General features: G+C 41.0%; 1 protein-coding gene across 2 annotated transcripts in view; it reads right to left on the reverse strand.

Annotated features, from left to right (window-relative positions):
- The window catches only part of TSHZ2 (teashirt zinc finger homeobox 2), a 299443-nt gene extending 280435 nt beyond the window's left edge, over positions 1 to 19008 (reverse strand). For both annotated transcript variants that reach the window (XM_059733140.1, XM_014609596.3), the window contains exon 1: positions 18330 to 19008. In XM_059733140.1, coding sequence (XP_059589123.1) covers positions 18330 to 18369 — 40 coding nt within the window. In that variant the 5' untranslated portion in view covers positions 18370 to 19008. The remainder of the gene's footprint in view (positions 1 to 18329) is intronic.
- Positions 19009 to 19219: the final 211 nt, after the last annotated feature.

The following is a 19219-nucleotide window of genomic DNA, read 5'->3' on the forward strand; positions in this document are numbered from 1 at the left end:
CCCCCAGCCTTGTCAGTCCCCCTCACTCCCAAGCTTCAGTCCCCTGTGCCCCCAGCCCTGCCAGTGCCCCTCGCTCCCAACCCACAGGCCTCTGCTCCCCCCAAGTCTACCCAAACCAAAGCTCCCTGCTTCCCTAGCCATCCTGGTGCCCCTCACTCCTGACCCGCAGCCCCCTGCTCCCCCCATCCCTGCAAGTGTCTCCCGGCTGCTCCGTCCCTGTGAACACAGGCACCGCATGGCCCAGCCACGCGGCTCCCGCTGCTCCTGCCCTGCAACCTTTTCCCGCTGGAGGAGCAGGTACCTTCCCCGCCCTGCTGCAGCCCAGTGCTGGGGGAAACTTTGATGCTGAGCAGAGCAAAATCCCAAATCCTGGACATTTGTTGATATTTAAAAAAACTTCCCAGACAGAGATGGGAGGACCCAAATAGAGGACATGCCCAGGAAAACCTGGATGTATGGTAACCCTAGTCCTAATACTGTTATTTCACTTTTATATTGTCTTAGTGCTGAAAGGCCACAGACAGGCTTAGGCTCTATTGTTGTAGGCACCGAATAGTATGTAATAATTTATCATTCTTAAAGCCAAAAGCTTAAAAGCCTCCAACACCTACACTAACTTTTTTTATACACACACACTATTGCCAGGCCAATATTTCTCTCTCTTTTCAGATGTGCTGTTGGATGTATAGTGTAGCAGGAATTTCTGCCTACCACACTTGAGTTTTCAAAGCTGCTTATACTTCTGAAAGTCATTGCACTTCGCTCAGTCATTGCATTAGTTCTGTTTTCTGTCACAATCAAGTAAGTGCTCAGAGCTCCCCTTCCTCCCCCCTAAGGAGCAAACCTCTTCCTTGTACCTTAGTTCAGGCTGTAATTCCTAATTAAACCAGCCCTGCTGTTAAAGGAAGAAAACTGCACAAAGTTTCTGAAATGCAATAATGTCCACACGTTTGCCCCATTGCAAACACGCAGAGATGAAATTAAATCTTACAAAGAGCAATTCATCTCAAGCTCAATCATTATTGCTCTGGAAGTTCTGTTAATCCTTTAGTTTACTGTGCTTGCAGGTACCCAACCTTCTAGCTGCATCCAGAAGCTGTGGGCTTGAAAACTCGAAACTGCCAGCCCAGATGGGATTAGAAATCATTGTCACGTATGAAATGTCTGGCTCTCAATGAAATTATCATTGAGGGGTAGGTTTACAAAGACACTTTCAACCTGTGTGGAAGAAGAGTAGAAAGGGGGCTGGATGCAACTGTACAGTTGAGATCAAATTCAATTACAGCTGAGAAAGCTACATTCACAGCATTTTCAATGACCTGTTTCCACCAGTGAGTGCTACACTGTTTGCCCAGACTCTTAGGTGAGAACATTTACTGCTTACAAGAAAAATTCCCCTAACAGTGCACACTGAATACTATCTAGGCCAAATCTTCAAAATGGGTAGTCTACATGCAAAAATGAAGATGCTGTTACATGCCTATAGGATGTGTGTCCAAAATTACCATAGTTATTCATGATAATTGGGTGATTGTGCATGCCAATAGGTTTCTCTATGTCCAACAAGCCATTTGTCTCATAGGTTCATCCAATGGATATACTGAAGTTGTGATAACCACTTGCACAGTTACAGCATTTCACTTGTGTGTACAATGTTTTGGCAGAGATTACAAGCCTCCACCTTGAAAAAAGCTGACATCCTATACTTTACCATGCACTTTGGCCTAGGCGACACCAGGGAAAAAAAATTAATTAAACACAACCCACAGTTTCTGAAGGAAGGGATCATTTTAAAGCCACACTTTCTCCTTAGTTTGTATAACTTTTACTTATATCTTGTGTAAAAGGACATTAAGCGGGTGCAGCTACTAAAAAAGGTGAAATGACAGTACTAAATTACTATGCAAAAAAGCAGGAAGGAGTTAGTAAGTAAGCATGAATTTCAACTCATTGTTCAAGTGTAGTTTTGACTCATGCTGCACTCAGGCAAAACTCTTTTTTTTTTACATATACAAATAGCAAGCACCCAGAGCATGCCAAAGAGGAAGAGGAAATTTTGCATTAATGGGACAAACATTTGCGATTATTAATACCAAAAAGCTATGAACTTTGCGTCGAGGAAAAAGTTTGTAGGTCTCAATCAAGTTACCACAGCTAACAAACACCTAAGGAAACATCTTGGAAAAGAAGTTTATGCCTAGACACTATGGTGATGGGCACATTAGAAATGAGCTAGATTAAATAGATGAGAGAGACAGACAAATCTTAATGTCCTCCAACGCACTCTTTTGTCTGACAGCCCGGAAAATGCCAGCATTCCCAGGATTAAATGAGAACAGAAAATTGCATTTCCACTGTAAAATATACAATGAACCTTGATATGTCAGTTTCTGTGTTAAAGCAAACCAGGGCTCAACCAAGTAGTCCCAGTGTGATCCAAGATACAATGAGAAAAACTAAACAATATCTGAGCAGCTGATCCACTGAAAGCTTTTAAGTTGCTACCCTTTTACCCCAGGATATCAGTGAAGTGATGTGACCTGTACACACTTTGACACACTAATTTTTCTTGAGCTCAGCGTCACCAAAATGCTAACTGTCCATCTCTCATTGCTGTCTTGCTAACATATTTTTCTTTGTGACATCTAACTATTCTATCTTTCCAGGCCTGTCAAACAATTCCTTTTGTGTGTATTCTTTTTCTCTTTGTTCTTAAAGAGAATAAAACAAAACTATATTTGTTAAATATAAAAAAAAAATAAAACCCCAACAAGCCAACACGACCAGTTCCCTCCACAATTCTTCCAGTTTAGGTTACAAAACACCATCCTTACATATGCTCCAACGCACACAAAACCCTATTTGCATGTCTCGGCGCACTTTTAGCCCTGTGTCCAAATGTTGTAATGTTATTTTTTTTCCCCCCAGGAACAGCGTGTGTGCAAACACAGGGCAAGATTTGGCATTATAGAGTTTGCAAGCTTAGGATCAAATTCTGTTCTTGCTCACACAGGCACAGTGCAGGAATAACCCAGTTAAAGCCAGTAGAGTTACTCTAGCATCACATTGGTGTCAGCAGGAAAAGAATGTAGCCCTTTCTGTGACAGTTTTCCTTATTCAAAATCACAATCAGCCAAACATGTTTGTAATCCACTGCAGTTGGTGTTTCCATAATTGATAGAGATATAAAAGGCCTTTTTTGCTAAAGTTGTACTTTGGGTGAGGGGGGGTTTCTTCTGGGGGGAGTTACACGAAAGCACCTACAAAATAGCTAGCTTTATCCTTCAGATAATGCAGCTCCCTTTTAGAATCCCTGGCTTAAAGCAAGTGGTTATGAGTTTTAACAATAAAAAGGAGCTAAAAACAAACATTTATTTTACTTGACGTAGCAAAACAGTGGATTAAAAAGTAAATCAATGCGCCATCTGAATGGTTCCTGCTGTAGCTGCAATTTCAAATGAAATAAGAATGTTATAAAAACTCTCGCATATTAGACACATTTGGAAATGTCTCCATGTAACTGTTCTTTAAGTGTTCTGTCTATGAGTACTAACAGGTCACTGCACAGGAAATGCAAAAATATGTTACATGTTAATCAGGGTATATAAAACACTGTCTAGAATGTTACATTGCCCTCGGGAATATAGTTAGTAGGGGAACATTTACAAAGTCCAGGTCACTCTCCCCATTACATCACTGCAAAAAAAAAAAAAATTAAGTTAAATTATATGTGTGTCATGTATCGGAACTGTAAACCCATTCCCAGTTGAGGATGCTGGCTAAAATAAGCTTATTTCCTTTGAGAAACTCATAATCACTCTTCTGGTCTTGTGTACCTAGTTTGCACATTTTACATAGTAAATTTTCATAGAGAGCAAGCATTTCTGAGTACTAATAATGAAAGAGGATAAAGACATAAGACAACTTTTAACACACTTCCATGGCAACTACACTCCATATATCAACATCTTCATCCACTTACGCTGAGATTGCCAAAGGAAATGTATCAAGCATGAACTTCCCCAAGTAGGCCTGCTTCTACTTCATACATGATAAAAATTAAGTAACGGGTTTTAGAAGAAACATTTGTGAATGGTTAAGGAAAAATATCCTTAATCCAAACAAGTGGAAACACAGATGTACATGTCATCACAACATCTCCCTCCCAGTAAATATTTCCCCAAATGATTTACCTTTGTTTAACTGGAATCACAAAAATGGTAATATCTCTAATATGTCCACAGAGACAGCAAAAGAATTGTGTTAGTTTGTGCATTTCCCAGCTGTGATGAAGATTTTTACTCAAGATTTTACTTATACAAGCCACAGAAGTTTGGGGGCTTCACCAGATCCTTATGAACAGGGCAAAGGTGTTCAACTCTACTTTGGCTTGTTCCAGTTTTCCATCGACTTTCAGATAAAAAGGATTCATTTTCCAAGACGGAAGGCACAAAAGAGAAGAGGGACGTTGATTTCCCATGACGTCATTAAGAAAACCCACATTTGCCAAATAATACAAAGGACTTGCTCAACGGTGACTGAAACGAACAATCATTCCTCACATGTAAATGCCACATTGCTCAGGCCTAAGCAGTTTGCGTGTTGTGGCATGAAATATAGATCTCAGACTAACAACCCCCTTTAATTTAAACATATCTAGTCGTTGAAACTCCTGGCATTATCCTTTCAGTTTCTCCCTTCTGTGTAACAGCTTCTCAGCTCATCATTTTCCACTCCTTGCTCAAGCCTACCTGTAGTACCGCAGCTACTCTGTTCCAACTCTCTCCTCAACTGCACCACTACAAGCTAGTTGAGCAGACAACTAACATTACTCATGCCACTGATCCTATGCAACTAGATTACATCTTTGCATCAAAACACCTTGTATGCTACCTGATCATTCAGTGAGCCGCCCTGGGGCTTATTCACTGCAAAACTATAGAAGACCTTCTCTTAATAGCGAATTATGAATGCCTAATTGGCTTTTTTTTATGCTCATAACCATAGCAGCAAAGTGCTCCAAAAAACCACGACTGAATCAATCTGCACTTACACCCCTGCAGGAAAAAGGGATATTACTGTTCCATTTAACTTATTGAGAACATGGCACAGAAAATTTAAAACGAGATTATCAAAAAGGTCTTCTAAATGTGCGTAGCCAATCTCAGAAGCACAGGACCTAATTTTGCAGCACATGCAGCATTTTGAACACTGCCCCATTGACTGCAGTGTCCTCCCTTATTCACTGCACATCTTACAATTTCTGCAAAGGATGTAGCAGGGGTCCTACAGACATCAGCATCTTCTACCACACAATCCTGACTCATTTCCTCATGCATTGCAGATTTTACACAACTTGGGGAGGCTTTCACATGTTACAATAAGCAAACAAATGAAACAGAAATGGCATCAGGTGGAACCTTAGTGTTCCTTTCCCAGGAATTATACAGGCCTTGAATCCTTAAAACCACAAAACAGAGCTGTATCATTGCAGCAGAGGGAGGAATGGGTAGGAGTCACAGGCTGTTATCCTCTGCAGATCAGACAATAGATGAAAATGAGACATACATTGTTCCAGAGTTTCAAAGATATTTGATGACACTATTTTCCCTGCTTCTGGCCCCCATATCTTGTCTCCATCCCAGTATTGCCAGCTTCCCTACCTCAGCTTACCCATCTCTCCCCTTGGTCTTCATTCCTCTCCATTGCATTGAGGAATTGCAACTTCCTGTCCAAGTACCTTAAGTGGGTCATTTAAAGCATCAGAGGTTATCTCTACTGTTTCCTAGCATGTCCTGGCAGGGCCTCTCCTGAATGCACTTGAGAAGGTATTTGGGGGCATTCTCCCTGGGTTTCTAGTGTGTTTGAGAATACGTACTGGGAATCCCCATGGAAAGGCTTCACCAACACAATTCCCATATGGCGTGTGAGGATAGGAATGAGTGGACAAAGTGTGCTAGGAGTGTGCTGGGACAGGAGACATAGACATAGCAAATCTACCTGCTCTCACTTGAAATGCTGGGTAGCTTGCCTGGGCAGCAGGGAGAAGCGATTGGAAGAAATGGCCCGCTCAGCCCATCTACAGCTTGGGCAGCGAGCTCTGTGAAAGTGAAGTATTCTCAGTGCAGTGGGAAAATGCTGGCCAAGGATAAAGCACACTCAATAGAGACAGAATCTTTGGGGAATTTTGTTCCAGCTGCTAGCAAACCTCTACTTAGCATGTGCAAATGGCAAATTCCAGAGGCTAATAAATCACCTAAATTTGGGTGGATTTTCACGAGGACAGAAAAAGGTAACATGGTTCTCCTGCTAAATTTCAAGTCTCTGGAGCAAAGTATGGAATTACTAGAAGTTTGAAACAAAACAGTCCCATTTCTTTTTTAACCTTGGCGAAATGATGTATTTTTCCCTCTGTTTTTGGAAATGGGTAAGCCATATTTCCTGAAGCTTTGAATTTAACCTGATTCCGACACTCAGCATGGGAAATTTCAGCTCAAACAGTTGAAGTTTGGCAAAGTTATAAGCAACTGAAATAAGGTCTTACGAAGGAAGGATAGGTATCCTGAGCTCTGCAGATAAACGGCGGCATCATTACCAGCTCTTGCTATAATAATGCTACTGACATCCACACAGTGCAAAATGTTCCCTGGGTCTTCATTGTTTAGCTGCTGTACATGCCCTGCACTATCCTTTTCCTTTCAATGCCATCATGTAGCCCAACTTTTACAGATTCAGTTGCTGCCCATGGAGGAAAAGCAATTGTCAATCACCTAGCCTTTTCCCCACTTTCGTGGTCTTAAAGGAACAGAATGAGAAATGCAATTTTATTCATCAATTGTTCTTTTCCCATGCAAGCTAAAAATATGCAAGCATATCTAACATTTCCAAAGATGTATTTTCCCATGTATGTTTAAACTGAGAAGCTGGCTCGAAGTACAGAATTCAGATCCACATCCCAAATTCAATCAATGGGAGCCCTCATGATTAAAATTAGGAATTTCAGCACCTTTGTGAACTGAGGCTTGAGTTTGCTGTCTGATTTAAAAAAAACCTGACATTTAGGATGTTCAAATTTTGGATTCCTGCTTGTTACTGAGCTACACCCTAGGATAAATTTAGGATCTAAATTCCAATCTGGATTTCAAACCGCAGTATCTTTAAATATAAAATTTGGGGTCATGGATCTGTGTCTTGTCTAAGCCTATTTCTAGTCATAATGTAAGTTTATTTGCAATATTAAATAGGAGTTCACTGTGTCAGGTGATATATTGTTATCGTTTGACAAGAGAAAATATTTAATATGCTCATTTTTTCACTGCTCTGAATATTATTTTAATTGTCAAAAATAATTAAATGCTTATGAGTAAGAGACATCTGTAGACATTTTGACAATACATATTGAGATATGCTTTAAGGGAAAATCAGCATGGTTTGACTTTTAGTTGCTGTACTAAATGATGATACACCTTGATCACATTTGTTCCCTGTTTATGTGTACAACAGGAGGCATTCTGCAAATGATCTGCGAGGAACAAAAGGACTGTCTGACAAACACAGACGTGCAAGGACACGCATGAGCAAGGATGTTGTAAGAGGAACCCTAAAAATCCATTGCTCCTTGGTGGGGCAACAGGCTGGATCCAGTCCCTTCAGTTTAAAGGAGAAAGTCACGGTAGCCAACAATTAATTTATGATGAATAATAGTAATAAATAAGCATGAATTACTTTTATGAGGTTCATATCCAAGGACCTTGGGCCACTTAATAATATATAGGTCTATCAATCATCAGAGACAGACAAGGTCTTCCTAGCCAAATGAACACCTAACCTGGCATACTGAGGCTGAAAGCCTACCTTTAGAAACAGAGGCAAGCACTGAGCTTCATTTGAAAAGGCATCATTGCAGAGCTCTGGTATACAGAGGAGCCTTCCAACTTCTGAGATTCATAGTAAAGAAAACCCTACCTGATGATATTACATAGAGTGAATAACTGCTGATCCCAGGTGCTGCTAAAGTAGACTAGGTAATAGGTAGAGTAGAAAAGCCTGGTCTCTCAGGTGCAGAAGACTGGATCTATATTACCTATGCCTTATCTTGAGCTCTTATTAATATAATGGCTGAATCCACCATTCCTTGAAGGAAGATAAAGGTAAACCATCCTCAGTGAACCTTTGGCTATTACTTGCATCTACATTTCTCCTAAAGCCAATAAGATATTTCAAACATGTAGACAAATATGGCCCATGATGCACAGCTTGCAATTTCCACTATGAGGAAAGATCCATTTGGAGTGCTCACGGCTTTTGAAAATCAACAGATTTTCATTAGATGCCCAATAAGGAGTAACTTTAGCGACCCCTTTTTGGAAATCCTAGCCTCCTTAGTGCCTCTGATCTCAAACCAAAGGGTAATGTGCATTCTGGCACATTATAGTTATACTAGAGTCTCACATCTGCCAGGGCAACCGTATTTCAGAAACATGTAGCCAGATCCCTGTTTCTGAACAAAGTGCATTTAACACAGGGCACAAGAGAAAGGTAACTTTAGGCTAATTTTCTGATCTGGAGACTTGCCGCTCACCAAAATTGCTCTGGAATAACTTAAAGAAGACTAAAGACTGCTCTAAATTATGCTGCCTAGAATGGTCTCCTGCGAACTTCCCTACTGGGGAATGTGTCATGCAGTGCAGTCACACTCCCTCCCACTCTCAAATATGCCTCAGCAGGGCTGGTGTTACGGGTGGGATTATGTGAGTGACCACCCCGGGTACCATCGTCAGGGGGCACCACACACAGACGCACGCGCACACATACCACACACACGCATGTGATGTACATGCAGTCCCCCACCCCGCCCCACCCCTACCCCATGCAGGAGGAGCAGTGTCCAGCCCAGTCCACCCATCACCTCCAGCTGGTGCTCAGGAGGACCCTGGCCTAACACATGTAGGCAGGGTGGTGCCTGCTCCAGTCTGCCCTCCTTGCTCCTGCACAGCTCACAGAGAAGCAAGCCTCCTGATCCAGAGCAGCAGCTGCCCCGGGGGCTTTATTTCTGAAACTTTTGCTAAAATTGCTACATACTTCAACTCAAAGAAAGGGCCCCAAAATACACATTCTCCCAGGGCACCATTTTTTGCTAAGGCCTGTCCACCTGTCTCAGACCCACCTGGGAAAGCCTTCTTTAATGGAGGTTTGCAAGGGAATGAGTGAGCCATTGGCTCTTCTTTCCATGCCTCCTAGGAAGAATTCCCCCAGTCAGGACACTCCTCTACTCTATGTTTTAGCAGAGTGGTGCCAGGATCTTGCCTATAGTCTCTGCTTTGACAGAAGCATAAAAAAAATCACAGCATGATACAGTACAGTTGAGAAAACAGTCAGGCACCACAGTGGCAATTGGGGCTGGGAGCAAAAATCAGAGCATCAGATCAGGCAGGGAACACAGGGCAGGAAGCAGGAGACAGAGCAGCAGCTTGGTCTTGGAGCACAGGGCAGGGAGCAGAAAGCTGAAGAGCAGATCAGGTAAGGGAAAGGGATTAGAGTGGTACTTAGGGAGGGCATGGAGCAAATTTATGGCATGCTACCAAACAGGTTGCCCCCCACACTGATCAGGGCAAGGAATTGGTAGCCAGGCAGTTGAGCTCTTTTCCATCTGATGACTTGCAGCATGACCTTAAGCAAGTCAGCTCACATATCTGTGGGTCAATTTGACCATCTGTAAAATGGGGAAAAGACAGGTCTGCTTCTCCCTGTGGTTGTTCTGAGCACAACATGACACTTGTGAAACCCCGGTGAGAAGGGTCCTCCCTAAGTGAAAGGAAATTCTCTGCCGCTTCCTTCTGAAGCTTGCGTTTCCCGTGCATATCTCTGGTAACCAATGTGTGGTAACCTGAAGCTAATCAAAAGCTCTATATGCCTTTTACTTTCTTAACACTAATGCTACAGCTGATCAATATCACTGCTGAGCTTCTTTTTCTTTTCACATATGAATTTAATGCTACTTGCACTGCATTTCTGAACACTCTGACAGATGAAAAATACATTGAGAAAAAAAAAAATCACATTTTCATAGACCAATATTCCAGCTAACTAAGGAGGCTTTTCTCTGAAAGGCATTTGTTTTTGTTTCTCCTTTACAAAAATTTCATCACGCAAAGATCCAGCTCTTTGCTGTGAAGTCCATTCACACTGTAGGGTGTAAATGAGATGATCCTGCATGCACAAAGGAAATTACAGGTCTGATGAATTGTGACGGTGATTCCCAGTGTAATTTACACAGAATTATTTACATATGGGAGACCCACACAGAGCAAAATCTTTTCTTTCCCCAGCAGAGCGACTTCCCTTTGAATAGAGGGTCAGTGATATAAATGGGATTGCAGTCTGCACATTCTGATACACTGAAACAATTCCAGACTTTCATTCCAGTGCACTGTAAATGGAGCTTCACTAAGACCCGCCTTTGCTGTCAGTGGATTCCAGTGAATATAATTATTTTCATTAAAAACAAGAACCGCAAGAACTTCCTTTTTTAATGGAAACTGTGCGCTGATTGTGGTATTGGACTAAATATCACTTTAGGACAGATGCGCTGGGAATACTTGATTGCCTTTTTTAAAGTTATGAAAACAATATTATACGAGAGTTTTCAACAATTTAAGATCACTGGGTCTTAATTGTATATTAACAGAGAGACTTAAAAAATGACCCCAAAGCACTCCTATTATACTATACCGGAACACAAGGCCTTGTGGGAAATTGGGCATTTTCTCTTTTACATACATAAAAACAAGTACAACAGGCTTTTCAATTAAATGAGTCTTTTGAGAGAGTTGCAGGAAGAGCCAAAAAACCCCTTAAAACCTTATTGCTTCTCATATTTGCCAAGTGGGGATGTATATTAAAAATGACCTGTTCTTTCCAGTACAATGCTCATACCCATAAAGGTTTTTTTTCTCTAATTTGACCTAGCTATTTTAAGGGTTTGCTTGTTTTATTTCCCCTCCCCCTCCCATATGTTTAGTAGCTTTGCTTTTCTGCAGCACTCTAAAGCAAAGGATGCTTACCTCGGTCCCTTCTGCATCAGGAGTAACTTTATTAAGGTTCAGTATCACTCAATATTAGCAGTTTACTGAGAATATGGGGAGAATAAAAATGCTTATATAGAGAAGAATAAGATAGAGCTATAATAGATCCAAGGCACACAGATGAAAGGAAGAAGACAGCATCTCATTTACATCAATACAATAAAAATACAGTGTTAATGTTGCAAGTTATAGCCAAGAATTTGTTTCAGTAAAGTTGAATCCCATTGTGTGAATACTTATATATGTCTCAAAAGGGAGGCTATACTCTGCATATTCATCCTTCGAGTGTGTAGGGTTTAAAGAACAGCTCCTGGCTATTAACTTTCTGGATTTACTAACCTTGAATGCTCTAAAAGTACAAATCACCCCGTCAAAAAATCATGAGGCTACTTATAAACTCTTGACATTTTTAAAAAGATGACTTTGAGGCAATTGTTATTTGACTTTAGGTGTTCTCTGGCTTCTGTACTAGGGTGTTAAAAAGTAATTAATTAATTTTGATACAAAACCAGCGATGTTTACGTAATCAATTGCCTTACTCCAACATGGGAGGTTTTAAAGGAAATACCAAAAAATCACAAGATTTTCCATGAAAACATGAACATTTCCAACACTTTTGGAGTTTAAAACTATGCTTAAATTGAACTGGCTAGGTTATTTAAAACTACCGTAACAACTAGGATTACAAGCTCACATCTAAAAATTTCCCATCCACATTTCAGGTAGATACATATCCCTTTCTCCTTCTTCTTCTTCTTTTCCTGCGCGTGCATGCATATATAAGACCTGAAAGAGGATTTGTTCCCCATAAACTCAGCATTTTTCCATTTTGCAGAGAAATTTTACCAGCAACTAGGACCACTGCACGCTGTACCTTATAAATTATGCCTTTTTTAGTCTGTTCCTGTCATTTGGGAGCTGTTGGTGTGATTCTTCTTCCCCCAGAATTCATGGGGAAAAAGAATCATTTCTTCATGAGCAACAAAGAATCGCTTCATTTTTCTAAACTAACCATTTAATGCAGCCCTGAGATCATAAGATCAGTTTTTCCACTTCTTTTCTCCCGAAAAAAACTCAAAAGGTAATGAATGAAAAATCGGCAATAGGTAAAAAAGGGACATGTAAATCTAATGGGAAACAGTGTGCTTTTATGACGTGTTTTCTTTCAAAAATCTCAAAAATACACTGTTCCCCGTCTGTTCTTGGAAACCAAGGTATTTCTGAGTTGCAAAAGACGTTATTATAATGTGGTTAAAAATGACGAGAAGCCAAGATCCAATAGCCTCAAGTCAGGGGTCACCTTAATGAGAAAGAAGTGATTTCTATGTCTAAAACTAAAGGGAATGTATAGGTCCCTGATTTGCAAAATATTTTGCTTACATTTCTTTGCGAGCCACTGTTGGAACTCAGCTTGGCTTAGCACATTATGGAGAGAGCTCTTTAAAAGGACTAGATCACTTATTTATGCCCAAAATATGTTATATATTGAATAAAAAACAATGAAAAAATATTCTAGAGGAAAGTTAGCAAGAAGAGTAGAATATAAAGTTAAATACAAACTTTATAAAACAGTCACATTAGACCATCAGAAATGTAAGCAAATAGCCAGGACTATTCCCTAGACTCCATTAGGAACTAATGGCAGAATATCATCTGTAACTGGGACAGCAAACCAAACCAGTTTTGAGTCATACTGTTTTATTTTTCAGCTAAAAGGTCCTGTCTTCTAGCCATTACACAGCCATGTTACCCATTAAAGCACCATGCTGGGCAAGAGTTCCCACACTGGGTCCAGGTTCAGGTAAACTATTGTAATTAAATAGGTAATGAAAAATCACCACTCTCCCATGAATGAAACTTAAGACTTCAACTGTGAGTGTAATGCGTTTCCAATAGACTCCTACATCAGACTGGGAGACAGATGAAAATGTCTTACTGCTGGCGTGAGCACTCTCTGGAGGTAAAACTTTACAAACATCTTTAATTTTGAGAAGAAGCAGGGGGAAAACAAATGACTATTTTAATAAGAAGGCCGATGAGATCCGCTTTTTAAAGGAGTTAGGCTTAATGTGGCACCCATATGTCTCAATCCAAAAGGCATTAAAAAACAGAGTATTTGAATCATTTTACGCTGCATCTACTAATAATATGTCATCCATTAGCAGAACCAGGCTGCATTTTTCCCCCCACTAGCTGACATGATATTTTTTTACATTTGAGCTCCTAAGATCTGCACAATAGCTTAACACAATAAGTGTTTAGCCTCTGGTTCCAACTGTAATTGATAGAGTACAGTCCCGTTCCCTCTGCTGCTGCTAAGTTGAGAACTGAAGCCAGAGCGACTGACAGCCTTTTTTCAGGGGTCTGGAGTTGCTCTTTACAATGATGTCCTCATTGGGATATGAAGTAAAACAAGGGGAGAGAATCACTGTTACCCTGTGCTAGTGAGCTGTCATATGCTGGGCACCCCAGGGACTTGATCCGGGAAAACAGTTATTTGAGATAGGTGCTACTAATGGGAGCCCAAACGAAAGTGAAAAGCCATGGAGGGAAATAGCAAAATCCTGCTGATTTTAAAGAAGTGGGCTTTAGATAAAAGACAGGGTGGAGTGGAATCAGTTGTACAAAAAGATTTCTTAATATAAACAAGTGTTTAAAATGACCCCCCCCCCTCCCCCCAAAAAAGAAGAAAGAAATGGATATAATTTGCTGATGGAAGCATTCTCTATATTACAATTCCAGTGTCTGAACTTGTCAGTCCTAAGCTTTCTGTGGAGGGCTAACATACCATGGCCTGATTTGGCAGATCAAAAATGAAATCAATAAATAACTAAATCAAATACATTTTTTGAGTTGTCCCATTCAGTCCTGGAGGAGGAAACCACAAATTTGCTTCAATCCAAAATGAATTTCATGTGGCGGCTCATTTGGTAGCTCGTTAGCTGGGAAACCACCTATTTTGGATTCTGTTTAATTTATCCGAATGGCAAAGTCTGCTCTTGTTTGCAAGCACCTTTGCTTTTTTGTTATCTGTCAGGGTTGTGATGTGCAGAGGAACTGAAGGGTTCTGAGGCATGAGATATTTAGATGTTTTTGATGTGCACTTGCTTTTCTGGAGGATGTTAAAACAAAGCGACGCTGCCATTTCTACAGTTCCATTTAGTCCCGTTTGCTTGGAACCTGCTTCTATTATCCACTTAAAAAGCATAAATATAATGGGAAATAAAACCAAACCCCAGAACCCTTTTGGTGGTGGTTATTATTTGTACATATCCCTGCCTTTCATCAAGGATTCATACATAGCAGATTTAACAGGTCATCTAGCCTAAACCCTCTGAAGATTCCAGGGTTTCCCCTGTTGAATATGTTTCTATTCAAATAACCTATGCTATTAAGGTGCAAATTGCAACTTTTAAGTAATGATTGCTAACAGTCTTCTGTTTACTGCCACACAAGGACTTTCACGAAAACAAAATCTGCATTATTCATCTCCAGCTCCAATAAACAAAATAGATGTGGCTGATAGCTGTTTCTGCTGTACTTCTCAAGAGCTTTGGTTCTCAGGCAGCCTATCAGAGCCAGCAAAGGCAGGCAAAAAGAAATACAAAATTGCAGCACAAAAAAAGGCGTTAAGTCCAGGTATTCTTCCTCACAAGCTTTAAGTAGCGAACTAGCAATTCACGCTCACAAAATAAAATATGCACATTTAAACAAGCTGCAGGGGGAAAGCAGAGTTTAATCCAGTGCAGTTGTATTTGAAAGCTATTTCATATGCCTAAGAATCAAAACTGAATCAAAATAGCTCCCACTATTTTGCTCCCACTCCTTTCCCTCCCCTTGTATATTGTCATTGGTGCAGAACAGTTACAAGGGTTCTGCCTCAGAAGTGGCTGCATTTCATTGACTGGTGAAGTAGTTTCAGGGACCTGATTCTCTACTTCCAGGAGTACACACTATAACCAGTGCATCTCCACTGACATCAGGAGAATTATTCCTGATTTATACACGTGTCAGAGAAAGCTTGGCCCACCACTTGAAGTATCTTTCGGGATCCATTCAGATGAGAGACACAATGAAAAAGTTACATTTCATTGTCAATAAAAGTATGGTATTATATCAAGAGCATGTATAAAGAGGTCTAAACATCTGCTTTAAGAATTAGATTGTTAAAAACTAAGCTTCTAAAAAAGCGGTATCTATAGAAAGATCAAAATGTTTTTGAGAGAGTTCTCCCGCTGGCATGAAATAAAGAATTTTAAAAAATAAAATCCGAGACCAAAATCCCCATCATCGAGCATAAATAGCATCCCATTTATTCAATTACAATACCTTGTTTCATTCCAACAGTCTGTAATATATTTCTTAGGAACACAGGGCTTAAAATTAATAATAGAAAAGGACAAAATTGCCATGTATATTTCTCTAGATAGATTTTCATCTAGCAGCAGGACTTCACTTCTGATTCACTTGCTTGTTCTCTCTAACCTTTACATTATTCATTAATCAAACTAGAAACCTGCTTTCAAAGTCAGTGCATGGTAGTAATTATTTACAGTTGTGCATAGTATTTAATTTTAAGCAATGACAAAAGCAGGCATGTCCAGAATCATAAGGCTTATCATTTTTCTTCCCTTGGAGGTTAACCACCTAAGGAAGCCAAAAATTGCAAACTTTTCTTTAACATCACTACTGCCACCAAGACAAAATGCAGTGCAACCCATGCCTTTGAACTTGTGGAAGTAAAAAAAAAAAGTGGAAATTAAAAAAATAGCTATTTTATTAAATCCCTCACATAAAAGGGAGAATGGCCATCCTCCTTGATGAACAATTCAATTTTTGTTGCACAGTCTGTCTATTCTCACTTTGACGGATATTTTTTTTAAGAGTACAAAACAGAACCTCAATAATGCACATGAAAATGAAAGTCAGTTTTGAAAACTATATACAACAGACACTTACGCTCTTTGAAACCCCACACACAAACACGCAAGTTCAAAGCAGAAGAACTATTGTAAATGGATAAACCTGCTTTAAATCGGCTGTGGAGGATGAAACTGGACTGCATTTAAATAGCCAATATTTTGCACACCTGAAACAACATTGCTCTGAGGACAAATATAATCAAAGAAATTCAACTCGGAGGACCAGGGCACTTTTTTTTTGTCATCAGACATGTTCTTGGTATTCTGGTAATTAAAATTACTGCCCAGTTGTTACAAATCTTTACAAGAATAAAGAAAGGGAGTTTTCAGGGTAACAGAAATCTTGCTGGCTCAACGGAGAGCTTGGTAAACAACAATATGGACTTTGCCTATGATAACTGACTTACTCTAAAGCTTCTGTGTCCATAAACTAACAAAGGTGGCTTACACCTCCCAAATGCTAGTACACACCTTCTAATCTGAAATTCTACTTAGAAAACAAAATGAAATGAAGACTCACACCGCTCACAGAAAGAAAAAGGAAAGCAATAGTAACACTGTCACTGAGAGCATCAGGATATGTGGAACAAATAGCTATTTATCAGACAAGTTGAAAATGTTAATGCCTTGTTCAGCGATAGCCTCTTTCTTTGTGAATAAAACAATAATAATAACTCAACCCAGGGCTCTTCTGCTAGAGGTGTTCCTATATTAACTGTCCTTTAGAGTTAAAAGGGATCTCTCGTTGCCAGTAGACGTACTGACAGCTTACAGAGGTGCACTGGGCAGGTCCCAGAAGACTTTCCTTGCATTTTTTTGTCCCAAATCTACATAAATAAAACCAGAGGTAAAATCTGTAATAAGTTTATAAGAGTTCTCCAGGCCCCAGATTTCCAGAATTACTATTTACCTTTGAATAAGCCCTAAGTATGACTTTCCAAAGTTCATTCAACTATGTCACTAAACTTGCCCATACATTTTGGCTTAGGTGTTGCAATATACCTAAGGATATTCAAAGAGTGGGTTTGGGGGCGAAAGAGAGAATGAATGAATTAGCTGATGAGCCCTAAACAACATAGCTTTTCTTTAAGGTACTAATCTAGCTAGGACACAAAGAAAAAAAGAAGGGGGGAAAAAAACCACCCACATTAAAAGCCAAACAAGATAATAATTGTGCCTGCCTGGCTAAGAGAATCTAGAGGGCAAGCCTTACGTCATTGGCACTTGGGTTACCATGGTGAGTGATTTATTGATATATATCAAGAATGAATAGATCAAAGGCAGCAAGATGACAGGTGATCAATCAAATGTCAAATCAAAGCTGGCAATCAACTGGAAAGCTGATTTTTCAGTGGGTGGGTCTGGCAGAAGAAAAATGAACTTCCATATTGCACTTCCCAGAAACAAAACCCCACCACACTATTAGAAAAATATAAAGCAATTAAGCAGCCCAAAAGAAAACTCTTTGAAAAGGTTTACTATACAGGCCCATTCATCTCTTTCTTTTCTTTGCCAAAAAAAAAAAAATTCCCAAATAACAAAGCACTTCCAAAGTTGCCAACTATTTTCCTCTTTAAAAAATAATTGCAAAACCAACTTGGCACTGGCACACGTAGAAACTCGGGTGCAAAACAAAAGAGGATTTTTGATTTGAAAATGGTCATTGTCTCCTAACAGCCAGAACGTTTCATTTGATTTCCTGTTGCAATTTTACCACGGATGATCAAAGGCTGAACTTCCCCACCGCCTTCATCAATAGAGACCGTCCCTGTGCAAGCTCAAGCACACACAAGACACACACACGTCCAGAATCGCACCAGAAACAGGGCTGTAGTGAAAGAGTGAAAAATCCCGACCCACAGAGTGGAACATGCTCTTCAAACACAAAACCACCGTCCAAAAATGAAATAAATAAATAAATAAAAGAAAATAAATGTAGCTGGGGAAGCAATGGAAGAGCGATCAAAGGGCTAAAGCAAGGGGGTGGGGGAGAAGGGAAGTGGAGTGGAAGAAAGTTGGGGGAAAAAGTTTAACAAGGGAAGGATTAGAGCTGCAGAGCAGGAGGGCAGAAAGAGACGGTTCAAAAGGGACGGGGATCGTCCCTTGCAGGGGCAAGATCTTCCTCTTCATCAGGCAGGGATCCGAGTCGATACTGCTAGCTAGTTACCAACGGGAGGCAGAGGGGAAAGGAAAGCAGAGGGGTGGGGGGATAAATACAGATCCAGCCCAGAAAAACAAGCACCGGTGCCCCCACATCATGGTCAGGACGAGGGGGAAGGAGGGGAAGGGACAGAGCCGGGGCGAGGGGATGGCTTCTCCTTACCTGCAGCCCGTTTGGGTGCTTGTTGTTTCCTCCTTGGCATCGCTCTACTTTCTCCACTCGCACTTCTGTCCCCAGGTCCGCGACCCTCGGAAGCGCGTGAGTCTCGTGTCTGTGTCTCTCGTCTCTGTGTCTCTCTCCGCTCCCCCCACCTTCCCAGCCAAGTCTCACCCCCCACCCCCCTTGCACTTCACTGATAGGAACCTGTTTGGTTGTTTTTTTTATTTTATTTTAGAGCTCGAGGTTGGCTAGGATTTTTTTTTTTTTTTTTAACTGTTGCAACACTTGCTTTGCTTCAAACATCCGAGATCAGGAGCAAAAGAAAGGACCCCACAGTGCCAGGAATAAAGCAAGAACAAAATAGATTGGGGCGGGGGGGGGGGGGGGGATAAAAATTAGAAAAAAAATAAAAATTAAGCAGCTCTGCAAAGGTTGTGGGGCTGGCTGCTTCCTCCCTTTCCTCTCCTCTCCTCCTCCTCCTCCTTCCTCGCAGATCTGTATGGCGGTGTGCGTGTGTGTGTGTGCGGGTGTGTGTGCGTGTGCGCAGCGAGCTGCAGGTTTGTTGCTGTCAGATGCCAGGCTGTGAGTGATATGGGAGAGGACAGAGAGGCTTTGGATGGGAGGAAATCTGGTATTCACACACACACAGGCACGCGCACGCACACACACACACACACACACACCCGCACACACACACACAGGCAGGGCGAGGCGATGCCAGCAAACATCGATCCACTGAGCAAACTGCACATTAACAAACTCCTCCTCCGCGACCTGATGACAGGAGGAAATTTACTCCGAGCAGACAGCGCATTAAAGAGACAGCCCCGAGCTGCCGGCCTGCCACTGCCCCTGCCCCTGCCCCTGCCCCCGCCCGCCGCCCCCGGAGCAGG

Source organism: Alligator mississippiensis, chromosome 9, assembly GCF_030867095.1.
Source record: "Alligator mississippiensis isolate rAllMis1 chromosome 9, rAllMis1, whole genome shotgun sequence".
Taxonomy (NCBI): domain Eukaryota; kingdom Metazoa; phylum Chordata; order Crocodylia; family Alligatoridae; genus Alligator; species Alligator mississippiensis.